General features: G+C 46.3%; 1 protein-coding gene across 5 annotated transcripts in view; it reads right to left on the bottom strand.

Annotated features, from left to right (window-relative positions):
• Positions 1-12,946, bottom strand: part of GRHL2 (grainyhead like transcription factor 2) — a 193,408-nt gene that overhangs the window by 14,978 nt on the left and 165,484 nt on the right. For 3 of the 5 annotated variants that reach the window (XM_085021961.1, XM_085021960.1, XM_013996569.3), the window contains 2 exons: positions 11,450-11,541; positions 7,267-7,352 (listed from right to left, as the gene is read on the bottom strand). In XM_085021961.1, the coding sequence (XP_084878087.1) occupies positions 7,267-7,352; positions 11,450-11,541 (178 nt within the window). Of the gene's footprint in view, positions 1-7,266; positions 7,353-11,449; positions 11,545-12,946 lie in introns of all 5 variants that reach the window. The other 2 variants (XM_021090600.2, XM_085021959.1) reach the window with 1 other exon arrangement.

Consider the following 12,946-nt stretch of genomic DNA (forward strand, 5'->3'; position numbering starts at 1 on the left):
TGGGACCCGTGACTTTGGTCTTACAGGAGACTTGTTTAATTAGGGCCAACTAGTAGTATTATCTCAAGGGAGCGTATAATGTCTGCTGGGTATAAATGTCATCCAATTGCTACATGACAGAATGACTCCAGCCTATTCAGTGACCTGCCCCACCGGCTCAAAGCAATCTGCGTAGGCTGTGGGCACACTGGTCAACACATCTGCCTGACAGGGCACCTTCTGACTCAGCCCTCTGTTCCCGTCTGGGAGAGGGGAGGCAGTGCTGTTCTATTCCACCTTCATGACACATCAACCGTTCTCTGCAGATTGCTGATTTTTTTTAAAGGAGAAAAAAATGCAAACCTCTTTTTGGCGGGGGGTGGGGGAGCTCTTTATCTTCTAGTATGGATTTTCTCCTCCATGTAAATGACACCTGGCTGAGGGTGGGGAAATTGGAGTTCAACAGGAGACATAAGGGAAAGCTCCCCATTGGAAAGCAAGCCTAGTCTTCCCACTGAGGAAGCAGCTGCACCATCATCAAAGTCACTGCCATCCCGTGCTTGGCTAGCAGCTGCTGAGGGCTTCTGTTAACTCATTCACTGCTTCCTGATGCCTCCATCGTACAGATGAGGAAGTGCAGGCAAAACCACCCTTTCAATAGCTAGTTCTCCAAGGGAACACAACAATGAGGATACTTGTATGAAGCAGGTGTTTCTATCTCCAAAGCGACTGCAAAACACACACCTACTTGGCACAAGGCACACTCTTCCATTTGCAGTTGTGAGATCTGCCATCCTTGAAGACAAGGAGCCCCCTTCTCAACAGAGAAAGGCTTTGGTCCTCCCACACCATCGCCGAAGGATGAAGGAGAAGCCAAGACCCAAGCCGACTCCCCAAACCCAGAGAAGTAGGGCTCTATACACAAAATAGCCTGCAGGCTTCCAAACTACTGTACAAAACAACTTCTGCAGGAATTTTTGGTCCCAAAAGAGTATAATGAGGGGGCTTATTTCCATTCTGAGTGAACATGCACATGGGACCTTAGGGCAGAATCCAACCCTAAAACCAGTTCCCAGCCAAAGCGCACCAAGTAGTGGCACCCAAACTTTGCTTTGCTTTGCAAGGTCCCCTGGAGAGCTTAACACCAATGCTGATTCCTGGGCCCACCCCCAGAGAACCTGATTCTGAAGGTCATGTGTGGGTCTCTAGGAGATTCTGATGGAATCTCCCACTTAGAGATACAACACTCTAGGGCCACAGTACAGGCTGGGTCCCTGATCAGTGGGGGACTGTGTTTATTTTTATGAGAAGCCATTTTCAACCAGGGGCAGAATTCAAAGTGACGGCTTGGTGTCAAGTACAATATTTCTGTGTGTGTGTGTCTGTGTGTGTGCTTTTTAAGGCTGTGCTTGCAGCATGTGGAAGTTCCCAGGCTAAGGGTCAAATCAAAGCTGTAGCTGCCAGCCTACACCACAGCAACGCAGGATCCGAATCATGTCTATGACCCACACCATGGCTCATGGGAACACTGGATCCTTAACCCACTGAACGAGGCCAGGGATGGTACCTGAGTCCTCATGGATACTAGCCAGGTTCTTTACCCCTGAGCCACAATGGGAATTCCCAATATACCGTGATTAAACCGATTTCTTTAAAAGTTAGGGATTTTTTTGAATGTAGCTTTTAATTGTTAAAAAAATAAAAACCCACGTGCAGAAAAAAAAAAATGGGGTTCCCACTGTGACTCAGCAAAAATGAATCTGACTAGCATCCATGAGGATGCAGGTTCACGACCTTGCCTCACTCAGTGGGTTAAGGATCCAGCATTGCCATCAGCTGTGGTGTAGGTCGGAGATGTGGCCCGGATCCTATGTTGCTGTGGCTGTGCTGTAGGCCAGTGGCTACAGCTCCAATTCAACCCCTAGCCTGGGAACCTCCATATGCTGCAGGTGCGGCCCTAAAAAGATAAAAACAAAGAAAACCCATATGCAGTGATACTTGTCTTAAAATTAAGAGTGCAAACAAAGCATGCAAGCCAGGGTCACACTGCTTTCTTATTCTGAGACTTTGTTTCATGCAGGGCCTTGGACTGTGGAGCATAAAAGTCACTTCTTGGGAGCAGCCCTCTGCCTCTGGGTCAGGGGAGGGGGACTCCCCACACAGCTGCCAGTCACCTGCGCCGTCTCCGCAGCTGAGATGTCAAGATAGTGGAAAGTTATGTAACTGAATCACTTTCCAGCCAGAATCACTTTCCATCTTTTGGACAGTGGCTACAAGTAGCTGATTATTTGAGACATCCAAAGTCTGAGGAAAAGGAAGAAATCTTCATGCTGTATCTTTACTCTGATTCTTACTAAACAATAGTTTAGTAGCGAAAGCGAACCATTATCAGATGCTGAGTAAATGCCAGCAATCAGGCAGAGTTTGGTACCCAAAGTGTCTCCTTTCATCCCGTAACAACCCTATGCTGTAGGTGGTAAGATTACTTCCATTTCAAAGATGTAGAGGATAAGAAACTTTCCCAGCCATAGAAGGCACAGCCAGGATTGGAACACAGGTTTCTGAACCCAAAGCTAATATGCTGGCTCACTAAGCTATGTGCCTCTAGGGTGTGTGTCTGTGTGTGTGTGTGTGTGTGTGTGTGTGCGCGCGCGCGCATGCGTGCATGCACGCTTGCTAAGCTTCAGGGTGGTAAAATATCACACACTAGTGAGCTGCTGATTCTCAGAGGCTCCGCAGAAACTTAGAGCACGGAGCAGGATCCAGTGCTCTTCAAAACCCTGCCTTCTCACTTGCTGGTGTCCCCAGGTTTGCCCTCAAATAGAACCCAAGGTCCTTCCCAGCCACTCCCAAATTTCAGGAGCCACTAGGGCCATCCATGCCTTTGGAATTCACTGCCTGACTGCATCATCTGAGGGCCGTGAAGAAGCTTCTCTGGTGCTGCTGTCCCACCTGCACAACTTAGAAAGCAAGGAGAAAGTTTGTGCTTTCATACATATTTTTCTTCCCAGGTCCAGTGAAGGAGAGATGAAGTTAGAATTGTCCCAAGAAATCTGCCCAGAGCCAGCCTAGGGAACCAGCTCTTTCTGTGGCTCACAAGGTCAAAGGAGACAATATGTTACTCTCCCCGACGCCCCAAGCTACCTGGAGCAAGGCAGGTACAGTGAGCTCCCCTAAAAAGGGTCACAGCTTCACGGTGCTATGGGGGGAAGCATGTCAGCAGACGTACGCAATGACTGTTTGGGTGGGGGAGAAGGTGACATTGAATGCCACTGTCATCCAGCAAGACCACAGCTCTAGAACACTTGTAGAACTAGCCAGATGTCACAAACAGGAAAGGAAGACTCTAGGAAAAAAGCATCGTGGATCAGTTCAGAACTGGTCTAGGTCCGTGGTTCTCACCTGGCTGATCTCAGAATAGCTTGAGGAGCTTGTTAAAAATACAGATTCCTGATCCTCTACCCCGACCCCACGCCCAGTTCAGCAGAATCTGAATCTGGGGGGTGCGATTTTGGAACATGCATTTGAAACCGCTGCTAAGGTAATTTTCATCTTTACCACTGTCCAAGTAAGTCAGTTTCAGTAATATGACCTTAAAAGCCCTATTAGGGGTGTGAAATTTGTCCAAAGGACTCCAGAGAGGTCTGTATACTTTATGGGCTTCTAGCTCATGAATCAATGCTCTGGCGATTTTTGGGTCACTTTAAACTTTCTGATCCATTTGAAGAGGTGTAGATTATACTTTTTGTTGTGTTTGTTTCTGGTTTTCTTTTCCGTTTATGTGGGGCAGATGCAGTAAAAGCAAACTGCATTCCAAAGACAAACCCTGCAGAACAGAAGAGGTGACCAAGCCCTCTATCAATGTTTCTTAGAGGGTGGTCCTCCACGCCCTGCTCTGAACTGCCTGACAATGCCAACCACAGAGGGCAGTCTGTATTGGTAGCATTCTTATACTTAAAAAAAAAAAAATTCAGATGAACAAATAAATATTTTTTTTAACGTATAATACAATTCCCCACTTATACCATTTAAAGTGTAGCATTCAGTGGCATTTAATCCATTCACAATGTTCTGCAAACATCAGGACTATATGGTTCCAGAACATTTCATTGCCCAAAAAGGAAGCCCAGTAAGTAGTCATTCCTCATGCACTTTTCACCCAACTCCTGGCAATGACTAATCCACTTTGTCTCTATGGATTTGCCTATTCCATAAACAAAATCATACAATGTGACCTTTTCTGTCTGGCTAGCAATTTCACTCCTCAACACATACCTAAAAGAATTAAAAACAAGTATTTAAACAAAAGCCTGTACCTCGATGTTCATTGTAGCACTATTCATAATAGCCAAAAAGTGGGAGAAAAAAAATCCAAATGTCCATCAACTGATGAATGGAAAAACAAAATGCAGTATAGCCATACAATGGAATATTAATCAGCCATAAAAAAGGATGAAACTGTCATTTATAACATAGATGAACCCCAAAAACATTACACCAAGTGAAAGAAATCATTCACAAAAGACCACATAGTGTATGATTACACTCATAGGCACTGTCCTGTACATTTAAATCTGTTATTCCACAGCCCAGTAGGCTATTCCAATGTAGCAGTTTTCCAGATCAACAAAAATACTGTCCCTTGGCAGTCCTATTGTCTCCATCACTACAAAAAAACAAACAAACTCAGCTACGCTATTCTACAGCACAGTTGTAGAGGAAAGTCAGAAATCAAATTCAGGAGTTCCCATCATGGCACAGCAGAAATGAATCTGACTAGGAACCATGACATTGCGGGTTCAATCCCTGGCCTCGCTCAGTGGGTTAAGGATCTGGCATTGCCATGAGCTGTGGTGTAGGTCACAAACGCAGCTCAGATCTGGCGTTGCTATGGCTCTGGCGTAGGCTGGCTCCAACAGCTCTGATTAGACCCCTAGTCTGGGAACCTCCATATGCCGGGGGTGCGGCCCTCAAATGACAAAAAAAAAAATCATATTCGAAAGAGAGTCATATCATACCACCCAAGGCAATCTACAGATTCAGTGAAATCCCTATTAAATTGCCAATGGCATTTTTCACAGTAGTAGAACAAAAACTTTTAAAATTCTAATGGAAACACAAAAAAAAACACAAATAGCTAAATCAATCTTGAGAAAGAAAAATGGAGCTGGAGGAATCAGGCTCCCTGACTTCAGACTATATTACAAAGCTACAGTCATCAAAATGGTATGGTACTGACACAAAAACAGACATATAGATCAGTGGAACAGGATAGAAAGTCCAGAAATAAACCCGAGCACCTATGGTCATTGACTAATCTATGACAAAGGAGGCAAGAATATAAGTGGAAGAAAGTCTCCTCAGTAAGTAGTGCTGGGAAAACTGGCAAGCTACATGTAAAAGAATGAAATTAGAACACTCTCTAAAACCATACACAAAAATAAACTCAAAATGGATTAAAGACCTCGATGTTAGACCAGATACTATAAAACTCCTAGAAGAAAACATAGGCAGAGCATTCTCCGACATAAACCACAATATCTTCTCATATCCACCTACTAGTATAATGAAAAGAAAAACAAAAATAAACAAATGACATCTAATTAAACTTAAAACTTTTATACAGTAAAGGAAACCATAAACAAAATGAAAAGACAACCTTCAGAATGGGAGAAAATATTTGCAAACAAAGTGACCAACAAGGGATTAACTGCAAAAAATATACAAATATCTCATACAGCCATATTATATATATAGGCTACCCAATTAAAAGATGGTGAGGAGTTCCCATTGTGGCTCAGCATTAACAAAACCAACTAGTATCCATGAGGATACAGGTTTGATCCCTGGCCTCACTCAGTGGGTTAAAGATCCAGCGTTGCCTTGAGCTGTGGTGTAGGTCAGAGACACAGCATTGCTGTGGTTCTGGCATAGGCCAGTGGCTACAGCTCCAATTAGACCCCTAGCCTGGCAACCTCCATATGCCATGGGTGCAGCCCTAAAAAAAAGACAAAAGACGAAACAAACAAAACCAAAAGCCTAAATATAGAACTATCGTATGATCCAACAATCCCACTACTGGGCATATATCCAGAGAAAACAATAATTTGAAAAGATAATGCATCCCAGTGTCCACTGCAGCACAATTCATAATAGCTAAAACTTGGAAGCAATCTAAATATCCATCAATAGAGGACTGGATAAAGAAGATGTGGTACATATACACAAAGGAATATTACTCAGTCATAAAAAAGAATGAAATAATGCCATTTGCAGCAACATGGATGGACCCCCAGAAATTATACTAAGTACATCAGAGAAAGACAAATACCATATGAGATGACTAATGTGTGGAGTCTAATAGAAATGATACAAGAAAACTTAGAAAACAGAAATAGACGCAAAGACTTCGAAACCAAATTTATGTTTACCAAAGGGGAAATGCGGAGACGGGGAGGGATAAATCACGAGGTTGGGACTGATATACACACACTGTTATGTATAGAGTAGAAGGACATTTACTCAGTACTATGTGGTAATATACGGGAAAAGAATCTAAAAAGGAATGGAGATATATATATATATATGGATATATATTTATATACATATACATAAAACTAATAACGAATTTACTTTGCCGTATGCCTGAAATTAATACAACTTTCTAAGTCAACTATATTCCAATAAGATTTTTTACAAACATAAAGTAAGAGTCATATTTAAATCATATTTTATCCATGCAGGTGAACACACATGGATAAAACAGAAAATAACTTCTGAGCCCAGGTTGGGTAATGGAAGACTAAGTGGGGATGGAAGTGGAGGGAGGGACTTCAGAATCTTACTTAAATCATCCTAACTCTGCAATTTACCTTTTGTTCTTAACCGAAAGAGGTCATATTTTATTTGAATTACAGCATCACAGCCGAGAAGACGGTTCCTAATTGCTTTTGTTCTGTCCTTAATTTGAAGTTAAACATAGCTAATTTGGCTTTATGCAAAGAGACAAATGGGAACTCACAGTTTAATCTTCCTCGATGGCACCTCACTCTGACAGCCTTAAAAGGACAGGGAATTGGCAGTTTTTCAAAGTTTCTTTCTCCTTAAGACGCCAATAAGCCATCACAGGGTGGAAATCAGGGTCCCCACCAATCTCTGCTTTTTCTTTTTCTTTTCTTTTCTAAAGCTCATTCCAGAGCCATCGTGAAGGCTGCACTTTAATAAACGGGTTCCCACTCAGGAGACTACATGCCGACTTCTGGGAGGCTGTTGGGGTTCATTGCTTACCGCGTCCATGAGGCCCTTCACGGTGGGGGATTTCAACATCAAGGCATCAAACACGTCGTCCGTCTCCTTCCTCACATACAAAAGCACTGAAAGAAAAGACAAGGGAAGCTGTGACTGTGGAGTCCCCGCAGCTGCCCCAGGACACTGCTTCCCTCGCACGGGTGTCAGAGGCTGACATTATCTGCTACGTCTCGGACCCCTGACCCAGACGACATCCTACAAGGGTGACGAGGCACCTGCAGTGAGGGACTGTTACAGAGGAAAGAAACAGACAAGAGGGTAACACCGAATGGGCTGCAGGATGCTTGCACATATGGTTCCCATTTGAATTTCTCAAGGTGGGTACGTGACCTCTCTCTTTTATTTATTTATTTCTTTGATCATCCAACAAATATCACTGAACACCCTCGGGGCCCTGAGGTCCCAGGAACTGGGGTCACGGCACTGTGTGAAGACTGGGCCTGCTCTTAAGGAGTCTGGAGTCCACTTCGAGAGAGAGGCATTCTTCAGACAAACAGAATTGTGAGTATGCCGGAAAAAACCACCAGAGTTCTTAGGGCCTGGGGTTTTCGGGGGGTGGGGGGGGGTGTCAGGGGGAGTGTTCCTGGAAGGATCCTGCGAAGGACAGATCTGAGTTACCAAGGGTGTATACTATGGCCTCGACGCAGGCGAAGGAATGGGGGAAGGAGGGAGAGGGAGGACGGGAGAGCAAACTCTGGGCAGGGAGACCGTGTGTCAGCAGCCAACAGAGGGAGGAGCTGAGGGTCTGGTCTGCTGCTGTCCCCAGTTCAGCCTGCTGTGGGGCCCTGGTCACTTAACCCCTCCAAGCTGTGGTTTCTCTGTAAAACAGGGATGATAAGGTCTCCCTCACAGGATTGCTGAGAGGGTTAAATGAAACACCATCCCCTTGGGATGCTCGGCACCTGGCCCGCAGCCAGCCCCCATTCCTCCATCAGTGGGGCTATTATGAAGCAAGTGGAGTGGTGCCAGTGCCCTCTGGGAGGACGAATGCAGCTTTCTGTCCATTTCCCTATAAGCTAACATTCTGGATTTGATGACACAGAACATGAGACATGGCAGGAGTCCCAGGGTCACGAGAGAGGCAGAGACGCTCCGCTACAGCAGACCCATCCTCACAGCAAAGGCGCTGCGCTCAGCTCCCAGGAAGCACTGGGAACTGTCATTCAGATGCGACCCTCCAGCCCCAGAGCTGCCCTCTCTCCCGCCTCCCAGGCATGCGGCTTCCGGTTCTCCCATCAAAGGGAAAGGAGAGGGCAGAGGCCGAAGCCCCATGCACCTGGCCCCTCTAGGAAGAATGCACAGGTCAAAACCCTGCCGAGCCTGGATCCTGACCTTGGTCAGGTACCTCCTGAGCCACAGTCACCACCAACCTGAAGCAGGGTATGAAATCAGCTCTAACCCCAACTCCCTCCCCTCCGCCTCTCCGGCCCAATCCCCAGGGACGTCATGAAAGCTTCCTAACAGCAACATCCATACAAGAGCACAGGTTCTGCCTGCATTGTCTTTCTGCAGCCAGATGTTCAGTTTATGTAGGACTCCTCCCCCACCCCCCCAAAAGGGGAAGAAAAAAACATTAAGTTTTGCAGAGTTTCTTCTCTTTACCAAGTATAAACATGACATTCCAATTAAATACATAGATTGAATGTGTCTCCAAAAATTTCCCAGTTTCATCCACTGGCAGGAATATTGTACAGCCCCCATTTCAGCTAAAATAATCTAGTGACCTAATGGCAGTACAAGAGGACTCAATTTGAGCAGCACAACAAGAAATAATTAGACCACAGGACCTCAATTACTACTAGATGAGAGAAATTAAAGCAAATCAAAATGATACAAAAAGAAAAAACCCTACCAGTGGCTGTTACAGGTGAACATTCAATAACTTTTTTTCTCTAGTCCCCAACAGACAAATGCAATTTCCAATAGGCTGCCTCTAAGTCAGCCTAACTATGTTCCATTAAAATGAGTGCTGCTTCCATTGGGTTTGCAAATCTCTTCTTTGAAAATCATTGTCTTTGAAATAGTGTGGCTGCCATGCTTGCTGCAAGAGCCCCTGGAAAGGGTTAAAGGTGGCAGGGTGATGGACTATGGGCAGTGACACCATTTCCTGCTGGGCTTGTTGATAGCCACACTGGCATGCTGGGCTTAGAGCTCACCCCCAGGGCTGAGTTCTCATTAACTGTGCCTCTGTGAATAATAATCCCTCCACTAATGACGGTGATAATCACTGTCACACATCCCAGACACTGGGCGGACAGAGCCAGGCCCCAGTGCCTCCAACAGAGCCACCCTGAGAAGTGGCTACAAAGGCCAAACACCAAGTAATGGCATTGGTGATAATTATGAGCGTTCTCTCTCCTGGAGAACTTCCCACAAAAAATCAAGGGGCACCATCACTGACCCTGACTCCCTGTGCTGATCAAAGCCCTGCTCAGAGGAGGAGCTCCAGGTGAGGGGCTCGGTAAGTCCACTGTCCTTTTCCAAAGAAAAGCCACTGATGGCAGAAGGAGTCCTCTGTTGCTGGAAGGTTGTAGCGCCCTCATGTGTCCCTGTGATTTAGATTTCAGAGGCTCTAATGTGGCATGTCATCACAGCCCAATACAATGCCTGGTGGCAATTTCTGTGCAGACTTCACAATCTCAAAATAATCCGAAAAGCACAACCTTTGGACCAGCTGGCACACACTAAATATGGATGTGATCTACAGTTACTTTGGCTTGTGTGATGCTTGATTTCCACATACCGCTGCCCTCATTCTAAAGGAAGAGATATAAAAGGCATGCAGGAACGGAGCTCAAAATGCATTTGAATATTTGATGGTGAGCCTGTGAAGTGGGAAAATTCTTGAAAGGTTTAAATATCACCACCGTAATTAACACTACTCCAGTATTTATGCTCTTTGAATTCTGAAATGCTAATCACTTATTCACAATTATGCTAATATACCTTCACTCGATCATGCCCTAAAAATAAAAGGAATCATTCTATTAGTGAAGATGGGGTGCTCACTATGTCCTGAGTTCAGGGTATTACACACATTAACTCATCGATCCTCCCTCTGTGAGGCAGGTGCTCTGGCCATCCCAGGGTGACAAGAGAGGACCTTCCCAAGGTCGTACGAGTCTATGTGGCTGGGGGAGGCTACAGAGGAGATGCGCCTGACCATTAGGCAAATCCCATTTCAACAAACAGGGGGGAAGTTCTCAATAGCAAAAAAACACAAGCCTGTGCAGCTGGTGGCCGCATGGTCACCTGACATGTTTAAAGTCCAGTGCTGTGTACGCAGAAGGTCTCTGGAAGCTCCTGGTGTTGGCAGGATGTGGGAGAAGAGCCACCCCCCACCCCTTTCCTCTTACTCCCAGGAGGGCCAGTGAGTCAGCCAGCACAGCTTCAAAATGCTGAGCGAGATACTGACATGTTCGTGCTTCCTTCTGACTCTCTTGGTGAAGTGGAGTGAGATCCTTGACTGGGAGCTAATGAGAAAGTTGTGATGTCATGGAAAACAGTCTCATCTATTTGTATGCAATTAATCATTTCCATCTACTGACTGATTCTCAGAGGCTGATGCTTATGAGATGTCATCGTCCCTCCACGGTACGGGTTTCTCTTTAACCTTCTATCTCACTGCTGGACGAGTCAGTATATTCATCACATGTCCCTCAAGGCTAAGGAAAGAACCAGTGCCCAGAAAGAATAAACATTTGCTTAGGGTGTTTAAAAAGAAAAGGTTGGAGTTCCCGTCGTGGCTCAGTGGTTAACGAATCCGACTAGGAACCATGAGGTTGCGGGTTTGATCCCTGGCCTTGCTCAGTGGGTTAAGGATCCGGTGTTGCCGTGAGCTGTGGTGTAGGTCGAAGACCCGGCTCAGATCCTGCGTTGCTGTGGCTGTGGCATAGGCTGGTGGCTACAGCTCCGATTCGACCCCTTGCCTGGGAACCTCCATATGCCGCAGGAGCGGCCCAAGAAATGGCAAAAAAAAAAGAAAAAGAAAAAGAAAAGGTTTAAGGCAAAGGAGGAGACTGTGGACTTCCTGTGTCCATAAAAACATCTCCGGGGCAGCATGGAAACCCAGGGGCTGGGCTGGGCTGTGGGCTCTTCACACACCCCCATCATCAGTAAAGGGAGCGTGGGGCCCACAGCCACGCCCCAGCAGGAGGGGTACCTCGCTTCATCCCTTCTTCTTTCATCTGCTTGGAAGGTGCTGGACCAAACTCCTCTTCCATGGGCCTGAACATCCGTTTCACAAGGACACTGCTGCTAGAAAAGATAAGCAGAAAGTGTTAATTAAGGAAAGCACGCAGGGCGATAACACAAAGGAGCAGGGACGTGCCAGTCCCCACCTTTTTCCTTTGTTTATATCATCCCTAGTCACAACGTGATCTGCTCACCAACCTCCTGGCTTCCCCTCCTTGTGTCCCAAGCCACCCCTAAGGCAGAACACATACATCTTTAACAGAGGGCCCTAAGACACACTCTATTGCTGAGTATGGATCCACCAAGGTAAGGCCTCCGGGTTTTACCCATTCTACTCTGCCTCTAACCCCCTTCCTGCTCAGATCAGGGCTGGGGATGTGGACATGAGCCCGGTGCCTGCGTGGTTTCCAAGTGACACAGTCCTGCCCATCGAGCTAGGGCCTGGGTGGCCTGCATGCTCTCCCAGCCCAGCGGGCACAGTGTAACCTTCGGAAATGGCACGGGCCTGCCTCACTGGTTCTCAGTGGTAAGGCTGCCCTCAGTTCCTGCTGTTCCATGGCTCCATCAGGTTGGAGCAGATGAGACAACCATGGGCAGAAGTTACCTAGAGACCCATACCTTGGCTGCCCAGCCCTTCTTTCCCCCCAGGAGGTTTCAGTTCCCCTTCCCAAGGGCCCACATGTCCCCAACCGGCCAGTTCTGGTGGCTCTGAATTTCCTCCCGAAGAGCCTGTCCTTTCTAGGCACTCTAGGGAAGGAAAGAAGGTTCAAGGAAGGAAAATGGGAGAATAGACTGTCATTGAAGAGAAGTCACTGAGGCTCAGCGGAAATGAATCCGCCTAGTATTCATGAGGATGCAGGTTCCGTCCCTAGCCTTGCTCAGTGGGTTAAGGATCCAGCGTTGCCATGAGCTGCAGTGTAGGTTGAAGACATGGCTTGGATCCCGCCAAGCCACAGCTGTGGCTGTGGTGTAGGCCAGCAGCTGTAGCTCTGATTCAACCCCTAGCTTGGGAACTTCCAATACTGCAAGTACAGCCCTGAAGGACAAAAAAAAGAAAGAAAGAAAGAAAGAAAAAGAAAAAAGGGAGAAAAGTCACTGATGCTGAGTATTATGGACTGCATGTGTGTCCCCTCAAACTCATATGCTGAAACCCTAACCCACAGGAGGATGGAATTTGGAGGTGAGCATTTTGAGAGGTAATTGGGCCATGAGGGTGGAGCCCGCATGATGGAATGTCTTTATAAGAAGCGGATGCCCTCTCTCTTTCTGCCGGGCCAGAAGAGGATCCTCACCAGACACCAAGCACACTGGCACCCTGATCCAAACTTCCAGCTTCCAGAACTGTGAGAATTCATTTCTGATAGTTAAGCCACCTAGTGGATGCTATTTTGTTATAGCAACCCATATCAACTAAAACACTGAGAAATGTTCCTGTGTGGAGTCTTACTGTCCTTAGAGCCCTCGA

Source organism: Sus scrofa, chromosome 4 (genome assembly GCF_054392235.1).
Source record: "Sus scrofa isolate SSC_HxYL_T2T_F1_AM1 chromosome 4, Sscrofa_HxYL_maternal_Yorkshire_Landrace_v2.0, whole genome shotgun sequence".
Lineage (NCBI taxonomy): Eukaryota > Metazoa > Chordata > Mammalia > Artiodactyla > Suidae > Sus > Sus scrofa.